The sequence below is a fragment of the Musa acuminata genome, chromosome BXJ3-6 (genome assembly GCF_036884655.1).
Source record: "Musa acuminata AAA Group cultivar baxijiao chromosome BXJ3-6, Cavendish_Baxijiao_AAA, whole genome shotgun sequence".
Taxonomy (NCBI): domain Eukaryota; kingdom Viridiplantae; phylum Streptophyta; class Magnoliopsida; order Zingiberales; family Musaceae; genus Musa; species Musa acuminata.
Window position 1 is genome coordinate 31,729,007 of NC_088354.1, and position 22,175 is coordinate 31,751,181.

Sequence of the window (22,175 nt, forward strand, 5' to 3'; positions counted from 1 at the left end):
TTGAGCATATGCCAGTGATTGTTGATTTTGCTATAGATATATGCATGCAGTAGGCTTTTTGGACATGTGATAAAGATGAAATGTTTTTCAGGAAGCAACACCTTTAAAGAAGAAACTTGATGAGTTCGGTACATTTCTGGCCAAGGTAACTATGCACTATTGATTTTTTAATTTTTGAAAAATATAAGTTCTGATTTGTCAGAATTTCTATTCAAGAAGGTATTAATATGTAAAATGAGGGGATGGAAGATAACATGCCTATGAACAGAGTCATGAAAATTGTGCAAATTGACAAATTATATTTGAAAACTATGAGTTATCTGAATTATTGGGAACAATTGTATGAAATGAGATGCCTGAATATCAAGAGTATTTGTGTAATTTCCTTGCTGATCTTTGTATAGTTGTATGACCGTGCATGCCTGTATCTTCCATTTTACTCATCCAAAGAGTTTACACTTTCATTTTGTTTGATGGTAGTATTGCTGCCTCATATTCATCAATTATAGAAATTAATAACTGTGAAAGCTTTAACTATAGTGTGCAATACATGAAAGATGAATTTTTTTTCTGTAAGCTGAACTTGCCAGAAATTTTATGCCATCTGAGCTTTCCTTTGGTAACTTCCTATGCTTATTTTTATCGAATCTGGACCTTGTCAATGTTTTTTACACTAATAATTTTTAAGGTGTGATAATCTCAAATAGACACTGTTTTATGTTGATCACTGTTGAGAGCCTTAGTCATGGATTTACTTTCAGTTTGGTGTTTCAAAGCTCTTATATACTCTCCGTTTTCAGGTTATTGCAGGAATTTGTGTCCTTGTGTGGGTTGTTAATATAGGCCATTTTCGTGATCCTTCTCATGGTGGATTTATGAGAGGCGCTATTCACTACTTCAAGGTATTCTTTTATGTCCATTAAACTTGTGCTAGCTAAACCTCTGGATTTATTATTCTGGCATGGAGAAAGTTTTGATAATTGATTTGAGTGGTTGGAGCCGAGAGCTGGTAAACTATCTTTTAGATGTGTCATTTAGGCCTTTATTTTCTTTGAAGACAATGATAGTTCTTTACAAGTTAACATGCTATAAAGTATAAACATTAAGCCTTTTTAACTTGGACCACCTTCATATAATTGTATGAGTTGCATTGTAAAACTTCAGTTCAGCTATATTTACTTGTGCTGATAGGTCTATGCTGACATTTGTTCTTGAGCCAATGTTTACTAGTGAATCACACATGGAGTTATGTCCAAAATTCTGATTTAATGAGAGAAAAATGGAAATATAAGCCCATATGGTAAAATGATTTGAATTATGATTTTTATTTACTTATGTTTTAATGTTGTTTGAGATAAGTATCACACAATTAATATATATGGGATATATGGAACCAGAAAAAACTAACTGTGATTAAATCACATCCCATTTATGGTATATAATTATAGTGTTAGATGTGTTCTATGGATGTACACATGAATACATGTCAGTAATTGTACTCCATTATCCCCTCTAATATATCCTACATGCAGATTGCAGTTGCTCTTGCAGTTGCAGCCATTCCAGAAGGGCTTCCAGCTGTTGTTACTACGTAAGTGTTCTTGCTTGCACTCAAATCTGCATCATGATTTCTTTATCTCTTAATGGATACAGTTACATTTTGTGCTTGATGTTAAACTCATATGAGGTTATCATCTTTCAAGAAATAAGATACTTATGCATGCTAAAATAATTACCAGTTAAACTTCATGAGATTAATATGCAATTGTAGTTGTTGAAAACACATCCTGATCTATGGATTTGAGTACAGGTCTGATGTTTGATAATGGTTTTGGTAACCTTTCAGACTGGTACAGTACTCATATATCAGGTGGTAAACTGACTTGTACCACCTGATAAGAGAAAATAAAAAATGAATGGCATATTATTGTTATCGAGCTATACATTTTGTTATTGGTGCTCGGTTGGACCGGTAAATATCAGTGAGAATATATTGGTTTGGCTAGACTAATATTTAAATCCTTCTGCTGAACTGCCTAGAAAATTGTCTATTTTGCTAGAATCAATGCAGTGATTGAAAGAGGCGCTCGCCTAGGCGCTCGGGCGAGGCGAGGCGAGGCCCGAGCGCCTCGCTAATGTCCTAGGCGGCGCGCTTCAAACAGGTGCCGCCTGGGCGCTCGCCCGAGCCCAGGCGCTGGGCGCTTCGGGCGAGCGCCTGGGTAAACCAAGTGACCGAACCAGGATTTTAGGTCTGGTTCGGTCCTGGTTCGGTTGTTAGTTGGTTCAATCGAACCAACTAAACCGATATAACCCTTACCCAACCCTAACCCTTACCCAACCCTAACCCGCTGCCGCTGCCGCTCCCGATCTCGCTGCTCGTCGCTCCTGCTCCCGCTACTGCTGCTCGTCGCTGTCGCTGCTCGCGCCTCCCGCGAGCCTTCCCGCTGCTCGCGACTCCCGCGAGCCCTCCCGCTGCTCGCGCCTCCCGAGAGCCCTCCCGCGAGCCTTCCTGCTGCTCGCGACTCCCGCGAGCCTTCCCGCTGCTCGCGCCTCCCGCGAGCCCTCCTGCTGCTTGCGCCTCCCGCTCCCTTTCCCTTTCCCGCTGCCGCTAGTCGCTGCTTCCTCGTTTCTCCGTCAGGCTCAGTATTCAGTATACTCTTAATATTAAGTTTATTTGAATTTTGAAATGATTAATTTTCAATACTGTTAATAGATTAATAATATATTATTTTGATTTTAATGTTGTTAATTTTTATTTTGATGTAAAATTTTATTGTTTTGAAATTTGAAACTTTTTGTTAATGTGACATTGTGATTTTGTATCTTAGATTTTCTTTAATAGCATATTTTTATTTAAAATTTTAAATAATTATATTTATTAATTATATTATATATTTTTATATTTTAGCGTCTCGCTTCGCTTGGGCAAGCGCATGGGCGAGCGCCTAGCGCCTCGGGCGTTTTTGGACCTTGGCGCCTTTTGGCGCCTAGCGCTTTTTAAATCACTGAATCAATGCAATCAACCGCGTTTACCTGTCACAGTGGTTAAAACATCTAACTATTTCTTTTTAGTATTTTTTTAATTTTTTGAGAACACCGGAGAAGTAACCTGGAGTATATTTTGAATCTTTCTTACATGGGATCAGATCAACCTGCTAGAGCTTTATTAGAACATCCACAGAACTGTTAACTAGCTCGTCTTATTTGTTTAGAGATTAGTAATGTTCTATAGATTTTGTTTTCTACTTAAGAATAAAATGTCATAATCTTGGTTGGATCTTGTTAAGTCAATAAATTGATAATTCTGGTCTGCAGAGCTTGATCATCTAATCTGCTTTGCAAGTTAGCATCAGTTAGTAACTTGGAAACACCTTATTGAATGTGTCACGTGGGCAATGCTATCTTAGGTTGGATGTAATTGTGGATTTCAAACTTTTGTTCTGTCATCTTTTTATAGCTTTATATTTTCAGAAACTATTGAAACAATAAAGACCATGATTGAGCTAATAAATGGATTTCAGAGAATAAGAAAGAGTCATGTTTAGCAAACAAATTTAGATAAGGTTTTGATGCTTCTAATCCTTCTATCTTCGTATAAGTTCTTTATGGTTTTGGCAAAATTAGTCTTGTTCACTTTAGTTAATCATTTTATATAGGGTTGGGTTATAGATGCAACTAACCAATTAGCGCCTCTTAAGAAGAGAAGATGAAAAATAGAGGGGATTGGGAGAGGAAAATGTAAGATGGAAGGCAAAAGGAAAATGAATGGGATAATATAAATGGAAAAAGGGTGGGAGCAATAAGATGAGACAGAAGAAGAAATTGGGTTAAGAGAGGAGTTTTACAAGCCTTTCTTGCGACCATTGGACTGCAAGGAGATAAAAATTGAGTACTAACTGTAGGAAAAAAAATCAAAATAAGTGTTAAGAAGGTAAATGCAATATGAGAATTTTTGGTTCATATTTGTCACTTGGGGTTTTCCTTATTCTAAGATTTGTTCACTTATCTCACCGAAATAAGAAGCTTATATGTAAATATGAAGAGTGGAGGCTTCATTGTGTAAATGAAGAAGTTTTTGTGGATTCATATTAAAAAAATCCCATAAGGCCACATTCTTATGCAAATATCCTATATTTAGACCTCTTTGGCATAATCAAATGTGTTCAACAAATATTATAAAAATCAAGTCAATGTGATGTTTTGTTTCACCAAATGTTGCTTTCTGATTGTCTATTAATTTGGAAGGAAAATACCTAATTCTGTAAAGAAGTGGTTAACAAATGGCTTATTACGTATTAAATAGGCACATATGCATCTTGGCCATTTTGTGGATGTTTCCCCTCTAATCATATGACTGCATTGTGTCCATATAGGTGCTTAGCTCTGGGGACAAAAAGAATGGCCCGCCTAAATGCTATTGTCAGGTCCTTGCCTTCTGTTGAAACTTTAGGCTGTACCACGGTGATTTGTAGTGATAAAACTGGTACTCTTACTACGAATATGATGTCTGTCTCAAAGGTAATACATCTAAATGGTTTTGTTGCCTTTGCTGCCTTTTGTAATTACCTTCTTATCTTCAAATTTGTTCTTTGGTCATTGCATTGCAAATGCCCTTTAGAAAAATTTCACCTCTTTTAATAAAGGAATAAGTGACTTTCTTTTAAGGTAAATTCCAGCTGTGCATAGATTAATACTGTCGTACAAATTCATGTTTGATGAAAGGTGTCAGATAATCAGAGCAAGCCTTTTTAATTGAACCTAATACATTGTTGAAGACTATGTTCGTTGGATTGGAAAAGAAAAATCGATGTTATGCTACAACGTGATGTCCAAAAAAGGAGTTTGACCAAACAGCAAAAGTGCATTGGAATCTACCTCAAATGCAACAAAAGATGGCTCTTGGGCACATATGCAAGTCCAGCAATCTAATGGTCCTAGCTTAGTAAGATGAAAATAAAGATGAACAGGCAACATGATCCATCATTACTGAAATCGTGGATTCAAACATTTCACTATATGTTTTGATGTGAAAATGGCATATACTTTCGACCATGAAATTTACTGCATACTTGAAGGGCTACCATGTAACTGTACTGGTTGGTAATGGGTCAATGCAATTTACTTGTTGTTGACCTCACATAACAAAGTAATTCCAGGTTTATAAACTCTATTGCAGTTTATGCCAGTATTGTTGGTTGATGAATTGCACCACTGGCATCAACTCCAATTTCTATGACAAATTAATTGAGTCAACTTTTAATGCACCGATGTTAATGGAGTTGATTTCATTCTTGGTATAGGAACCACCTTTTATCTGTTACCACACCATGAGAATCAAGTTTGAGCATAATGATTGAGAAGAAGTGCGAGCAAAACAACCTATTTCTAACATTAACGAGCCCAAGCTATCCACCGATCTCATGTTTTAAATTGGTGATATCAATGCTTCATCTTGCGGGTGAGGTGAAATCCAAGGAGGGGCGGGTAGTTCCATTGTCTTCTTTCTTTTTGGATGCTGACCATAGATAATGGCCGTGACAACAGAACTGAGGAACAACAACAAAATAGCAGTAGTAGCTGCATAATTCTTAAAGGTCCATCCAGTCCTTAGGACCTAGCAACCCTCTCCTTGTGCATACAGAAGATAGGGAATTTTCATTTAAATAGGGGAGCAGGGCTCCTTGTGCATATATAGAAATAGGGAACTTCTCATTCAAATAGGGGAACAGGGTCCACTCTATTCATGAGCAAGAGACTGGTATCTTCCTGATTTTACAGAGGAGTGGCTGATATGTGATTAATGCAAAGGATCTTTGATCCTATTTGGGCAATGACACATCAGATAGGGTCCTGATCGTACTCTGATTAAGGGTGAAATCTTTTAAGTCCTTGTGAGACTCCGTATAGGGCAAATGGTTCTTTCTGATTCTTACGCTGCATGGACAATAAAAAAGACCAATCAATGAGAAAAAAATATCGAACTATTGTTAGTTACAAGGGCAGCTTGGTCGTCTTTTCTCTTTTATTTATTTGGTAGGATTGGACATTAGTAGCCTGTTTATATGAGACTCTAAGCCGTCTTAAAGCATGCTTGGACTATATTTTGCAATATTCCAGCAATAAGTCAATCTATTTTTAAAATTTTCTTTTGCGAGGTTTATTCTCTTCCTTGAACTAGAGAAACACTATTATGAGGTGTAATCTCTAACATTGTGGCAGGTTGCTGCACCTATATCCAAGCTGAACCAGACCAATTGAATCCTCTTCTTAGATCCAACCCAACCTGACTTTCAGTACTAGACCCCCAGGGTTTCTAGATGCTGATTAAATTTAATGTTTGTTCTAGTTGCGTTAGACTTGGGTGTGGGTAGTACTTGTTTAGTATTGAGCTTCTGAGTGACATATGGGGTGTGGAAATGGTGTTTGCCGTTGGCAGAGAGAAGAAAATGGAGGAGAGTGAGATTAATATAAATCTTAGAAGATCCTTCATTTCTTAAATGATTGAATTAAACATGAAATTCAATAACACTTCAAACTGTGTCTTCAAATGCTAATAGATAGTGTTGATTGGCACTAGCCTGACCCTCTATGAGTGTGAAATATATTCATTACTGAAGTATACCAAAAATTAAAAAAATAATTTTCTTTCTGCAGTGGTATACCACAGTTTACCTAATTACTATACCCACTGATATTCTGCACTACTTTGACACTCGTTGCTGTATGGTACGGACTGGTTTTAAAATTTTGCAGTCCAAACATCAAATTCTTTGGATACATATAGAAATAGATCAAAGAAATATCTTTTATATGAAGATGGATAAAACTCAAAAGCCCAGGTGCAAGATTTTTTATCTTGAGATCTTTCATATGTTTGATCTTCACCATTCAGCTCTCTTATTAGTCACATGAAGATTTGTTTCGTGGTATGAAGCAGAACTAAAGAATTATGCTTGAAAATGTATTTTCTGGAGTGGAGTTCATATTTTATGATTTTTTATTTCCAGTTAAAATTCATGCTGATGTATCCAGGTCTTTTGATCAGTAACATTCTTAAATGCTTTTAGGTCTGTGTTGTCCAATCTGTGCACCGTGGTCCTATCACTAATGATTATGCAGTTACTGGAACAACCTTTGCACCAGAGGGCATGATTTTTGATTCTGCTGGAATGCAGGTAAACTGCTTTTCTTCTGTCTTCCCTTTTTAAGGGGGCTTGAGTTGTATACAAAATGCATATTGTTAGATGAATGGAACTTGTGAAGCAGTTTAGTCCCTAAGAGTAAAACAAGGAAATCTATAAGACATCTCTATTTAAGTAAAACTTCCAGATATTGTGGTAAGAATGGCATGCTATTCGAAGCTTATTTCCTTAAGTTCCATGTTTGCTTAGGGCCACATATTTGGATATGGAACTGGGTCAGGCTGATTTTATATTCAGAAAAGATTGAGTAGTGTGTAAACTATGAAGTAAAACAGTCTGTTATTTTTTCTTATTTATACTGAGTTACATTACTCTTGTACTTTCTGGTTGGAGGCTTTTTAATGAGGCCTTCACAATGCAGAGCTTTTGTTTGGATGTCTCAAGTTTTGCTTGCTTATTTCTCATATTCACTTGCTCACTGCTTATATATGAACAGAATTCATCTTCAACTTGCCTTCATGTACAACTTTATTTCACTTTCTTTTCTTGTTATCAAACCCTAAATGAGAAAGCAGTTATGTGATGGTTTCTTAATTACAAAAGAAAAGTATTTAGTACAAGTTACAGTATATGTTGATAAATACTACTGCTTTAACCTCCAGTTGACACTTGTTCTTCTATGGACTTCATAAGGGTGTTTCATGGAAATGTTGAAAATTTCGTGCACCCTTTAGATGACATTATCTAACAATCCTGCCCTTAATCGGTGTTTTTATTTTTGTTTTTGCTTTTTTTAGTGGAGTTGTGGGAAGGATGGGTTGATGAGTAATTGGAAGATGATATGCTGGATAATGTTCGTTTATAACATAACTGCACAAGTCTTTTGATGTGTAACAGATGAAGAGATAAGGAGAGGGCGAGAAAAAGTAGTGAGATATGAGAGAACAAAAGAAACTCTCTTTTTCAATTTTTCAAGAGAGAACTAAGAGCTAAGTCTAATAGCTCGAAATGTGAAAGTTTGATAAGGTTTCAAAAACTAATATGCCGCACCAATCTTCCTCCCCACTCTCCTTTTATAGATACCTTGTACATTGGATCCCCTCAACCACCTAATTAATAAGTCATAAAAGTCAAGCACAAATTACAATATATATTAAATTCGTGGTGCTTTGTACTTGATGGTTTTGAGTTTTAATAGTTATCACAAGATACAAACCATCTTTTTGAAATTTGATAGGTTTGAGATTCGAATCTATTGTCTTGGAATTTGGTAGCATTCATTGCTTAACATGAACTGCATCATCTTTCCTTGAGTAAATTGAAGTATTGAGGTAGTGTACATTTTATATTGGGTTGTCAATGGACAGATCAGCAAACTAGCTTATTAGATCTTATTATAAACTGGATTTAGACCAGCTGTGGTTGTGGAGGTTGAGCTTGGCTTAAAGTGTTTTTTGATTAAATTTATTGGTTAGCGCACCCCAAATTCTGGGCTTGATTTCCATAATATTTTGGGCTTGATTTCCATAATATGTATCTATATTATCTTTACTCTAGTATGCTTAACATTTACTATGTTTTTTTTTATGTATTTATGATTTCATATTAGCTATAGGCTGCTTGACTGTTGTGACCAGTGTCATGATAATTTTGTTAAGAACTAGCAAATGCTATCGTTCCGGTCCGAGAGGATGCCGGTATGCGGACCGTCCTCTACCGGGCGGTACTAATGTTTTAACTGGTACCGAGGCATATTGATCGGTACCAGGATGTACCGACCAGTTTGCCTTGGCATATCGACGATACATACAGGTACGTACCGTACCGAGCTGCGCTTGATACGCTGGTACGGACCAGTATTCAAAACCCTGATCTTACCATCTCTTTTGTTCCCTACTTCCCTTCTTATCCTGTAGAATTTTTACAAGCACAATGCTGACATTTTTCTCACATCTTATGTAGCTTGAATTTCCTGCACAATTTCCATGTCTTCTTCATATAGCAATGTGTTCAGCTCTTTGCAATGAGTCTATACTACAATATAATCCCGATAAGAAAAACTATGACAAAATTGGGGAGTCAACCGAGGTTGCCTTGCGTGTTCTAGTGGAAAAGGTCAGTAAAACTTGTCTTTGTCAGGTTTTGGTTAATTTCTTTTTGTTTCATTTTGTAACAGTTGCTCTTCAGTAACATGTTGCAATAATCTTTATTGAAATTTTCAGGTTGGCCTTCCTGGTTTTGATTCTATGCCTTCTGCTCTGAATATTTTGAGTAAGCATGAGCGTGCATCATATTGCAACCGTTACTGGGAGCACCAGTTCAAAAAGGTATATGCTGATGCAAACATTTTAGTTTTGATAAATATGATGATAACTGTCAGCATTACTTATCAAACTGTGCTGTACTGACTGTATTACTCCATTTCTGCTTTTAACCTGGTCTAGCTAATTGCAAGAGATGCAGTATGTGCCAATCATTAAGGATGTTACCGTCGTCAACAACATTTTCTTGTGTTTGCTGTGCATGATATCAAACCATGTGGTTCTGAATGTCTTGGTATTTCATGTTGCATTGTCCTCCAGACTTTCCCAAATTGGAATGTATTATGATATATTTTTAGGACAATTGAACAGTAGATATGATGTATGCAGTGATATTCATCATCTGTTTTCTCTAGTTGACAGCCATTTTCTTTTCCTTAGATATGTGTACTGGAGTTTTCTCGTGACCGCAAAATGATGAGCGTCCTTTGTAGTCGCAAGCAACAGGAGATCATGTTCTCAAAAGGTGCACCAGAGAGTATAATCACCAGGTGCACACATATCTTATGCAATGAAGATGGTTCTTCTATTCCATTAACCACAGATATCCGCAACGAGTTGGATGAGAGGTTTAAAAGGTCAGCTATGTGGTTGCTTTTTCTATACTATGTCATGAATATTCATATTAATTTTTGGAAGGTGAATATATTGTGCTATGACTTCATTGCTATTGATCTATTCTATTGTTCAAGTTGAGCCACACATCAATGACCATTCATTGTCTCTCTTTTGGAAGGTTTGCATCATTGGATGTGAACTTTTCATCTGATCACTAGATATTTACTTAGCTCTAATATGGAAGGAAAATGTTCATCTACTTACATTTGATAAGTCTACAATCACATACGTTGATCACATGACCGATACTTAAACAATGACTATGACCTTGACCCTGTTTTTCTTTGCTCTTGCACCAAGTCAGATGTACATGTAATTAGCTAGTTTAGTATTAATCTAGATGCTGTAAACTTAGTCTTTTATTTAAATCTTTTCTAGAAGCAAAAGACTTTTTGACCTTTTATAACCAGCAGTAGCTTGATTATAGCTTGTATTTGGAGGATCAAATATTGTTAGGTACCTCCATCTTTGGATTCTTATCTAATAACACAACTGTAATTCTACCAGTACCAGTTTTGGACTCTTAAACTCTTATTAAACAATTTTTAAAATTTTTTTGCCTCAACAATGAATCTGAATTTTGTTTTAAAAGACCTATTATGAACCACATATAAGAACACATTCATCAAAACTTCTAGAAATGCATGAAGCTAGCACATGATGCGTTATAGGTATTGCAAACCATTTATTACAAATAATGAATTAAGTTGGATCATACAAGTCATACTTATGAGTGAGGCGGTTACTACCACCAAGACTAGTGTCATGTTTCTTGGGGAGGTAGGTCTAAGTCCACAATGTCACATGATTGTTTTGTCAAACCCATGAATGATACTAGTCCTGCAACTTTTAATATCAGTGTTGCTAGATATAACTTGTAATGGTTGTGGCATTTTTTATTGAGTTTAATTCTGGTATTGGCGATTATGTCAGCATATTAGGGTAAATAAGGCTTCTGTACGTACTGAAATTGAGCCCGTTCTATGTTGTGTGATCATGACAATTGTTGAGTAGTAAAATTGTTATTACTACATTGCTGATTTTGGTAAACTAGAACCATGTTAACATCGTATTGTAACCTTTTTATTCTATGTTGGTAGGAAGGTTTTGAACATGATAAGATCCTGTCTGACTTGTAGCTATCGCATCTTCTCATAGTCATCAGCTGCCTTCACCTTATCTTCCCTCCCATGAATTAATATGTTGGATGATCTGATACCATGATCGTTGTCTTTAAGGACATGAATAAAATAGAACTCCTTTGTCCACTCCACCTCTCTGTGTTTTGCTTGCTGAGAATATAACATCCCTTTCCTTGGCCATCATCATTTGTACGCATGTTACTATTCATCTCACTATCATTGTTGTAGATTTATTTTATGGAGACCAAAATGAGATTGAGAAGTCTTATCATCCTCGAAGTGTTACTCATTGATGGCATCACATTAGCTTATTGATCAAGAAAGTGGCCTTTCCCCTTGTCTCCTTATAGGAATTATTGAAACAAATTTTCTGTACCTTGATAAACTGACATCTTATAGCTTGACTGTGGCCTGGCATCTACATTGGTCTTTATATCAAGTAGTTTCATCCTATTAGGTATCCTTAATTTGTTCTGAAATGAACCAAGAGTGGATGTTGTGGACCTCCTATCTCATCGAGAAATGAATCATCCTAGGTTTTCCTACACATAACTGGTTTTTTATTGGGTCTTAAACATCCAGTTAAAGTCATTGCCAACTGTCTCTTTTCTTTCTTTGTGCAACTTTAGGAAATGCAACTGTAGATGCTTGGTACACCGATACTGCACTAGTCTGACTGGTTGCTGAAAATGGTAACAGACAGATTTAAATCCTTGAATGAAATTACAATTTCTTCGATGATACAAAGGGTATAATCATCATATCTCCAAGGGTCAGAGAGAACCTTTGTAATCTCCTTGGATAAGTGCATACTGTACAAGGTGGTAAAAATAGCCAATCTGCAACCTTTTTGCCATGTTAACTTAGCATATTATTATGCAAGGTTCGCCGTACCATAGAGGACCACTCGGTATGGACCGGTATGGTTTGGTATAGCTTGGTACGTATCGTACCGATAGTTGGTCTATACACCGGTATAGACCGATAAGGCAAACCATATTATTATGTACAACTACCTAACGATGATAATGATATTATTCGCTGCATCATGTAATCTAGAAGACAAAAAATGTGCTTCTCCAAGGTGTCCTAGTGGATGAACTCACAAAATGGGAGCTATATGAGTCACTCAATGTGAAGATGACCTTGAATCTTTTTCTTTTCGGGAGTAGACTTCAAGATATGAAAATGGAAAATTGAGTGACAAAAGGCTCTAGGAGCTCTCGCTTTGTAAATTTCTTTGTTAAGATATGCATCTATTGATGATTAATTATAATTCAAACAAGCCATCTGTTGCACCATTGTCACTCAGTGATTGTCGTATCGCCTGAGACAATATAAAACTGCGGTACGTACCGGTCCGGGCATGGATTGATATGTGGACCACCCTCATTTTAGGTGGTCCGGTATAACCCGTGGAAAAATACAAAAGTAATGTTAAACAACCCTAGTTCTCGTCTTTGCCATCTTCTCGCTATATTGTTGCTGTTCGATGTTGCTGCTGCTGCCATTCGTTAGTGTCTATCTCGTAGGTACACTCCCACCTCGTCTTCTCCTGCTTTTCTTCCTTTTTCCATCTGCTCCACCGCATCTACTTCTCCTTCCTCCTCCATTGCTTCCTCTTCTTCCTTATTCCTCTCAATCTTCGTTCCTCTTCCTCCTTTCTTCCTTTGTGAAGCATATGTATGTACCATTGTGTTGACACATGGTACACTAGTACTGATCGGTACATCTTGGTCTGATCAGATCATTAAAACAACGTTGGTACCCGAAACGCCGATCCTTGTTCACTCTCCTCTTTATCTATATGATATGAAGAATATGGTGTCCATAAAAATTATGTAAATATATGCCCATAAGCTTGTCACCAACCCTTTTAAAATTCAATGGTATTATCCAAGGTTTGCTGTATTGATGCATATCGCTTAGCATGGGCAGTACATATCGGTCCGATAGGATACCTATATGTGGACCGCCCTCTACTGGGCGATACCGATCACTTTACCCTGTATCGGGCGATATGGGGTCTATACCGGGGGGTAACAGTCAAAATCCGATCGTTACTGACCTGTATCGGTTGGTAACGGTCGGATTTCGACCGTTATCGATCAAGGACTAAGATTGCCCTATACTCATATTATCATATTTCCACTCTCCTAACCTTAATAAAACTATGATTTGTGGATTGGATCAAATTTAAGAGGTTAATTTGTGAGGACTAAGAGGAAGAATACTTTAATCAAGAGGTATGTATTCTCTTTCTAGATTTTTATTGATTTATGAGATGATTAATCAGTTACCGTTGAAGCAGTCTAATTTCACTATATCTTTCATGTCTGCTCTTCCAGATGTCACTTATATTTATGTTTCAGTTATTGATCATCAGACCTACTGTTACCACAATTAATTTGGCCTATTGTTACCACACATATAACTAATTTTGCCAGAAAACTGTGACTTCTAAACTTGTACATTCTTTGCAGCCAATTATTTAATATTTATTGTCTAATTTTGACAATCTTGTATCTAGACTTTGCTAATCATTTATTGGATGATCAGTTTTGCAGGAAAAGATACCCTAAGATGTTTGGCATTAGCATTGAAGCGCATGCCCATGGGTCAGCAAACAATTTGCCATGAGGATGAGACAAACCTTACATTTATTGGATTGGTAGCAAAATTTCTTTATTTATTTGTTATTTTCCACTGCTTTAGTCCATTGTCAATATGTGCAACTATCTTGCTTATCTAATCTTCTGGTTTTAGATGATAATTTTTGATAACATGTTTGGTGAACTTGAAGTTCTATTTGCATGACTAGTCATTTAATAGTTTTATTTTTTCACCTTTTACCCACTTAAATTGAATTAATTAAATATTTTGTTACAAGTGTTATCACTGATAGTATTCTATATTCTGTTCATCTTCTTGCAATACCTGTGAAGGTTGGAATGCTGGATCCACCAAGGGAGGAAGTAAGAAATGCGATCTTATCATGTATGTCTGCTGGAATACGGGTAATAGTTGTCACTGGTGATAATAAAGTAAGTATCATGTTTTGAAATATATTATCATTTGATATTGCCCTCAAGTGAAATATTTGGTCTTTTCCTTACTAGACTACAGCAGAATCTCTATGTCGGCGAATTGGTGCTTTTGAGCATCTGGGGGATTTCACTGGGTATTCTTATACAGCCTCTGAATTTGAAGAACTCCCACCTTTACAACAGACATTAGCATTGCAAAGGATGGTGCTTTTCACTAGGTACATAAAACCTTTGTACTGGATATTCTTTCACTTATTGAATACAATTTGATGAATTGTGGACTTAGTTTTGTTGTCTGTACAAGTTAGTATCAGCTTTAAGGGACAGGTTTAAAATCTATGATATTGGTTTTTGACATCTTGTTGGATTGTTATACTGCCCAGTATCACTTCAAAATAATTTAAAATGAATAAACAAACAGTACCAGAAATATGAGACGTACCAGCCCTTGGTTGGATTGGTAAGTTCTGGTCAACACATACTGGTCCGACCAATATTTGAAATCTTGATTTCTCATTGGTGCCAATATGTGTTTTGTGCTGGTGATCAATTAAAAAATGGTATTGTTTTGTGCATTTCAACAAATCACTGTTTTCATCTGGGAATAGTTGATATCTGGTTTATTATCATACTGATAGGGTTGAACCGTCTCACAAGAAGATGCTGGTTGAAGCCTTACAAAATCAGAATGAAGTGGTAGGCCTGTTGTCTGATTGTCCAGTTACCTCAGCGGTTGTTAATTCAGTAAAATAATCTAGTCTATGCAGCATAATGTTTTTTATAAAATTGCTGAGTGACGACATGTTTGAACTTTTGTCATTCTGCACAAGGTTGCAATGACCGGTGATGGTGTTAATGATGCACCTGCATTGAAGAAGGCAGACATAGGAATTGCAATGGGATCGGGAACTGCTGTTGCTAAGGTAAACCTTTTTTGCCTAAATTTTCATAAAAACTCTGATAACTGTAGTACTTGTATTCATATATGTGCTCAAGATGTCATCGTCTTTATCTTCTAGCTCAAAGTTGATATGTTTAATGTAAAATTAACTATTGACATCAGCACTATTGATACTGAATTGTTAACCATGTTTAATTGATCCATGAGAGAGTCTGCCTAAGATGCTAGGAGGGTCGTTGGTCAACGATAGTATCTTGTAATACTCTGATTGGATTTAGTTAATACCAAGTCGTTTGAGTACTCCTGAGGGTTTAGCCCACATGGTTTTGGGTTCAAGATGTGGCAAATATGTTATTGAAATAACCACTTATGGTCTGTGGGCAAAGTTGGGACTTACTGTACTACTTGGTGAATCTCTTGTCCAGTGGAGACGTGCACCAAGTGTGATGACAACGGCATGGTGGGCTATAATGTCATCAGACCCTGCATCATGTGTGGGGATTCCTGGGTAATCCATGTGATTTGATACGGGTGACCTCAGGAAGACATTGGTGATTTAACTGGGGTGACCTCAGGAAGACAATTAATATCACATCATTTGTGGTCTTGGCTTTGATTAGAAGATGATTTACAATCCACTCCTATTTTGTGAGGACTTTATTGGAGAGGGGACTTTGGGCTTTGGTTATGACAATCTATATTTTTGGTTGCAACTAGAGCTAGCACCTGAAGTTGCCCAACATTTAAGAACTCTTGGAGAACAGTAAATAACTGGTTTTGCCATTGGGGTAATGTTTATGTCAAAAGCACAAATAAGTTAGTCTGATATAAGTTAACCTTATAACCTGCTGGCCTTTTTGGTGGTTAGAAAGATCCACCTAATGGTCAATGTTTAAAGTTGGCTGATGGGAAGAAACTCTACAATGTTTCTTATCACTCAAAAATTCTATAAAGGTCCACCCTAGTAGCTTATTAAGTCTTTAATTCTGTTCACATTACAATTGGAAAGAAAATTGACATGGAAAAAATACACATTTTTTATTTTGTAGTATAAAAGTTAAAACGTATACTTGGGACGTATAAAATTCTTTTTAAATTAGACATTTTTGGTGCTTGAAAGCAAGGTTTGAAATATCGTACTGTACTGGCGTTTCGACATTCGCTCGGTATGGTACGATACAGTATACTGAGCGGTAAAACGTTCGGTATACCATTCGGTATACCGCTCGGTGTATATATATATATATATATAATTCGGCGACGTCGCCGAAGCAACGTCGCCTCTTTCTTCTCCCCAGGCGGGGCGATGTCGCCTCGTTTATATATATATATATATATATATACCGTCCGGTAATAGGCGGTTCGTATACCGGTCAGCTGACGGACCGGTACGTACCGCCCGGTACGGGTGGTATTATTCGAAACTACATACCTTGCTTGAAAGTTGCTTTTGATGCTACCTTAATTTTGACAAGGAAGTAGGTCAAGAGGTTTGAAGGTTGTAGTCCTAAATTTTATGGGAAACATAACCCGATTGAATGAGTGTGATTTATTGCCTATGCCATGTTATGCCAGATTTAAGAGGGTGCCTGGTTCCTACGATAATCTGGAAAATAATCATTTTTCATTAGTTCATACATATTACCATGGTTCGTCTTACTGGTCCATACTTGTGTACCGATCAACTGTTGGTACGGTATGTACCAAGTTGTACCAAGCATCTTGACACACGGTATATGGGGGCGTACTGATATACCAACCATATCAGTCCCTTGTCGGACCAGTACATACCGCCAGTACTGGGTGGTACAATGAATCTTGCATATTACATCTCATTCTTCTGGAAATTTCAGATTCAAGATTGCATTTCCTTCTTCTAATTGTCATATTAGTTTAACATCAACGGAACATAGCAATGCTATTCAAACACAAAGGTCTCTCTTCCTCTCTCTCTCTTTCACAACTTACAAACACTATTTATGATGATTAATATCAAGGTTTGAAATATCGTACTGTACCGGTGTTTTGACATTCGCTCGGTATGGTACGATACAGTATACCGTTCGGTATATATATATACTTGGCGATGTCGTCTCGTTTATATATATATATATAATTTATATATAAAATATTTTTATAAAAGGCGATGTCGCGTCGCCTCGGTGACGTCGCATTTAAAAAAAAAAATATATTTTCCTTCTCCGGATGACGTCGCCTTTAATATATATATATATATATATATCGTCCGGTAATGGGCGATCTGTGTACCAGTTGATGGACCGGTACATACCGCCCGGTACAAGCAGTATTATTCGAAACTGCATGCCTTGGTTAATATGTTATATATGTGGAATTTGTATAGAAATTTAAACCTATACTCCATGGTTCATAAATGACAAATTTTCCTTTGGTTGTTCAGAGTGCTTCTGATATGGTGTTGGCTGATGACAATTTTGCTTCAATTGTTGCGGTAGGTCTCTTAACCGTGTGGTTCTATCACTTAATAATTGTGTCTTAAAAGATCTTTTGAAAGGTGTCTTGTTATTCCTGTTGCCATTTATTGTAGATATGATTCTGAACAGGCTGTTGCAGAAGGAAGGGCTATATACAATAACACAAAGCAATTTATCAGATACATGATTTCATCAAATATTGGTGAAGTAGTCTGCATTTTTGTGGCAGCTGTTCTTGGAATGCCAGACACCTTGGTTCCTGTAAGTACTTGATTTAAGGTTTTTTTTCTTCATGTTCTAGGTAGCAACCAATGTATAATAATTTCCTTGTTCTAACACCACAGAGAATATTCAGTTATCTGTCACTCTTTAATATAATGCTTATGCATTACCTGTTCTCCTATTTGTGTTCCTCCTCTCTGACGCCACCCAAAGCTAGGTGATATCCACATCAAGAATTGCACATACTTCCTTTATCATTTTTACCCATGTTATATAGTTGAAGTTCTTTTGCCCTACACAGGACTCGATGGTAAGACAACATCGATGTAGGCAACCCAAAGTGCTTGTTGTTTTTGCTGTATTGTTGGACTAACAAACCGACATTAATATCATGAACCTATTTTTGGACTAACAAACATATGCTAGTATAGTATCATGAACCAACTTCTTGCTGTTCTTTGAGAGCTTGCATGCCATTATTTTGTTTGTAATAATAGTTGTTATTGTATACTGGACCTTGAGAACCAACATGAACAGTTGAATGTTTCATAATTCAGGTGCAGCTCCTGTGGGTAAATTTGGTAACTGATGGCCTGCCTGCAACAGCAATTGGTTTTAACAAGCAAGATACTGATGTGATGATGGCAAAGCCTCGTAAGGTATATTACACCAATAATACTAGAACGAACATCAGCTTTCTTTGTTAGGAGCTGGCGATCTTTGTTGTGCAAAGTGTTGACGTGCAGTCCAACTAAACCTGCATCTGATGATTACTGAACAATTGTTTATCCTTATTTTATTTTTTCCACTTTTTGTTCTTTACGTAATGTCAGTAATATACATGACTTGGTGTAGCTCCTTAGCATGGACTATTTAAGCATTTCAGCATGTTGGATAGTCTGAAGGTGCTAAGGACATCGTTAGATGGTTGGTAACAATGGCCACCATGTAAGACATTAATTAGCAGTGATAATGGATGAATTTCTGTGTATAAGATCAATGTAATACATGCTATATACTATGATGCTTGGAGTTGGCTGTTACCATCATATCCAAAATTTTACATTTCGGGTACTCGACCCACGGCAGTACATGGCCAGGCCAGTATTGGTCCGGTCCTTGTTGGCATATTGATGCATGGTATGCCTGTGTGTATTACGGAACAAGGGGGAATGAAGAGGTGGTAGCCGAGGAGACAACATAGTAGAAGAGGGCAGGGGAGGGTGGCGGAGAAGAGGAGAAATATTCAAGCCTGGACCGATGTGTTTGACCTGGTACTTACCGGTCCTGGCAGAACATAAAACCATGATAATACTCATGTCAACAGGACACTACATATACTGCTAAGGATGATGAGCTTGGCAGACATGTAGCACTCAGTCAAACCTGTTTGGACTCTGGTGGTAGCTGGACTTGATTGATTCTGGTTGATTATAGCTATTCTGGAGTAGTGCCAACTGGTAGCCAATGCTGCCGAGTTTTAAGTCCATGAGATGCCCTCAAAATTTCTACACAAAATCCATCCACTAAATAGATAAAAGAGAAGAGAAAAGGAAAAACGGATAAGAAAAGAAAAAGCATTTTCAGAAACAGATCTAGAATTTGTTAATCTATTTTACCTTTAAAGCAGCTATAAGGATAGATTAATTTATTCCTAAAATTTATGAAATAGTTTTAAAATTATAGTATTTTACTATATAATTATCTTAGATTTTATTCATTATAGTATTTTACTATATCATTATTTTAGATTGCATTCATTAATATTTCAATAGTTAATCTTTATGTACTTCAAATTGGTTGCAAATCCACTTCGAGGTGAGTATTTTTCACTTTTTGGGTTGCTCTTTATATCAAGTCAGCCCCTAGTAATGGGAAAAGGCTTAAAAGTGGTGGCTGATTAGTATTTGTATCTTATTATTAATTATAGACAAATCCCTGAAAAGCTTTATTCATATGTTCTCCTCCTTTTGCAGGGATTGCCATTTTGGGTCAAACTCAAATACGTGTTGAAGTGAATTTTATTCATTAACTCTAATGCTTCCTAAACTTGAAAGAATCCTTTTTTGAATCTTGAGAATCCTTGAATCATGTTTGTTCAACATGATTTGACTTATTATTTCAAGTAAGCTGTAGTGTGTAAAATTGGTAGACATGCTGCTCCTAGGAAGTAGCACTAGCGCATCTTGGTTTAAGTCCAAATGGCAGCATCCTATAAATCCTATTATCTCTTGGCTTGTATGCATCTACAACTAGACCATAGTGTGGATCAGCCAAACTTGGATTGTTAAACTTAACTGTTTTGGTTGGGACACTCTAAAAGCCCATCCACCTATCTCAGAAGACAGGTTAAAGTTGAGTCTAGATCTTGTTAAAAGGTTTAAACAAAAGTTCCATGATCCTCTTGTTAACAATGTAGAGTTTGAGACTTATGCATCATGAGCCTCCATTGTTCTCCAACAGTCAGTGATTTACCTCAAAGGGTATTGTCATAAATCATCTGGTTTGTCATTGGCAGGTGCCACAATAGATATGTTAATAAATCCTCAAAAGGGTGTTGTGCATTACAATCTAATTTTTCTAGGGATTAATATGTGTATCAATGTTTACAGGTCATTAAAATGCAATATTTCCATGAGCTATACATAATGCAAAGTTTTGCTGAATTTGGTATTGCATCTTTGCAGGTTAGTGAAGCTGTAGTTACCGGATGGTTATTTTTCCGTTATTTAGTTATTGGAGGTATGTTGGAGCCCTGCAATTGTCATCATTATATACTATTACAGCCTAACCTGAAAAGCTATAGTTACTAGATGGCTATTTTTTGTTATTTAGTTATTGGAGATACGTTGTAACTGTTATCATTACATAGTGTTACGACCTCTTTGTCTGATTGCTTTTTTATTTGATAAATGAAACTTGTGTATACATTTGGATTATGTTTTACATATTATATTGATAAGTTGATAACGTTAAGTTATTCATCTGTTTTATATATTCTAAAGTGTCCTAACTCTCAAAGAGTTAGGAGAAGTTGCTGAATCCCCAGGGGGAATGACGATTGGCCAGATTTGCTCAACAGTTTTGCTATAAGGGAGGCTGTGGTAGAAGAAAGGAGATAGTGTTGGTGAAAAGGGGAAAGTGGTTTGGAGGGTCGTGAGTGTTATCCATGATTTTTTTAGGGGGCTCTATTTTCAGTGGGGTTTCAGTGAAATCAGGTTGCATTGCATCCTAATTTGTAGATATCTTAGTTGTTTAACCAGCTCACTAGAATATAGCTAGCATCTAAGTAATCTATGTCCTAGTCGCCTGTCCGACAAGTACATACCACTCTTTATGGGCAGAAACTGTGTATGTCAATTCATGCTCACCAATGGTCAAAACATCCACACTGAACACTCTGCTTCTGGTGCATTTGAATTAACAGAGTAAAAAAAGGAGGTTGGCACGGAGTGTGGTGTGAGAAAAATATCTTTCTGAAGTTTTATCTTGTTTTTCCTCTTTAACTTCTCCATTGTTCTTTTTTTAGTTTATATGGAGCAAGGATTATAATTTCGAATAATACTGCCCGTACCGGGCGGTACGTATTGGTCCTTCAGCAGATCGGTACACGGACCACCCACTACCGAGCGGTATATATATATATATATATATATATATATATATATATATATATATGCGACGTTGCCTTCGCGATGTCGCCTCTTAATACCTAGGCGGGAAAAGGCGATGTTGCGTCGCCTTTTTCGGCAACGTCACCCCGCCTGGGGAGAGGAGAGACAATGACGTCGCCAAATTTTATATATATATATATATATATATATATATATATATATACACACCGAACGGTATACTGCTCGGTATATAGTACCGTACCGAGCGAATGTCGAAACTCCGGTATGATATGATATTTCAATCCTTGATATGGAGTACTTTCACTTTTTTTTTCCCTTGTACTATCTACCCTGTATCCTACCCATTCTCTGTCTTGTTGTTAATTTTGCATGGCTTTTGATTATTACATCTATGATGATGAAGATTCCAATAGCGAAGTAACAATCTAGAGAATCAATAAAATAAAATACCCAAAAAAAATAGTTCAAAGATTTAGAATTACATGGTTTGACACCCTAATTTGGAGAGAAAAGTCGAAAACTATGTTCTTCACTATGTTAATAGGAAAATACAATAAAGAAAATTTTCTTTTGAGTATTTCTTAACTCAATCCTAAAGCTTTCTTGTAAACTCAAAATTTTGCTTACTCAACCAAGGTATAATGAAACCATGAGAGCATTCAAGGTCTTTTTTTTTTTCCTTCACAAACCTAAT

The 22,175-nt window shown here is 36.6% G+C and overlaps 1 protein-coding gene across 2 annotated transcripts in view; it reads left to right on the forward strand.

The window, feature by feature from the left end:
- The window catches only part of LOC103988849 (calcium-transporting ATPase 3, endoplasmic reticulum-type), a 66,153-nt gene that overhangs the window by 34,557 nt on the left and 9,421 nt on the right, over positions 1 to 22,175 (forward strand). Inside the window, exons 12-28 of one of the 2 annotated variants that reach the window (XM_009407507.3) lie at positions 92 to 145; positions 801 to 902; positions 1,533 to 1,591; positions 4,374 to 4,518; positions 7,068 to 7,175; positions 9,105 to 9,257; positions 9,365 to 9,469; positions 9,845 to 10,041; positions 13,783 to 13,894; positions 14,169 to 14,267; positions 14,343 to 14,488; positions 14,909 to 14,966; positions 15,101 to 15,193; positions 17,591 to 17,641; positions 17,754 to 17,885; positions 18,404 to 18,505; positions 20,534 to 20,588. In XM_009407507.3, the coding sequence (XP_009405782.1) occupies positions 92 to 145; positions 801 to 902; positions 1,533 to 1,591; positions 4,374 to 4,518; positions 7,068 to 7,175; positions 9,105 to 9,257; positions 9,365 to 9,469; positions 9,845 to 10,041; positions 13,783 to 13,894; positions 14,169 to 14,267; positions 14,343 to 14,488; positions 14,909 to 14,966; positions 15,101 to 15,193; positions 17,591 to 17,641; positions 17,754 to 17,885; positions 18,404 to 18,505; positions 20,534 to 20,588 (1,771 nt within the window). The remainder of the gene's footprint in view (positions 1 to 91; positions 146 to 800; positions 903 to 1,532; positions 1,592 to 4,373; positions 4,519 to 7,067; positions 7,176 to 9,104; positions 9,258 to 9,364; positions 9,470 to 9,844; positions 10,042 to 13,782; positions 13,895 to 14,168; positions 14,268 to 14,342; positions 14,489 to 14,908; positions 14,967 to 15,100; positions 15,194 to 17,590; positions 17,642 to 17,753; positions 17,886 to 18,403; positions 18,506 to 20,533; positions 20,589 to 22,175) is intronic. The other variant, XM_018827764.2, reaches the window with a different exon arrangement.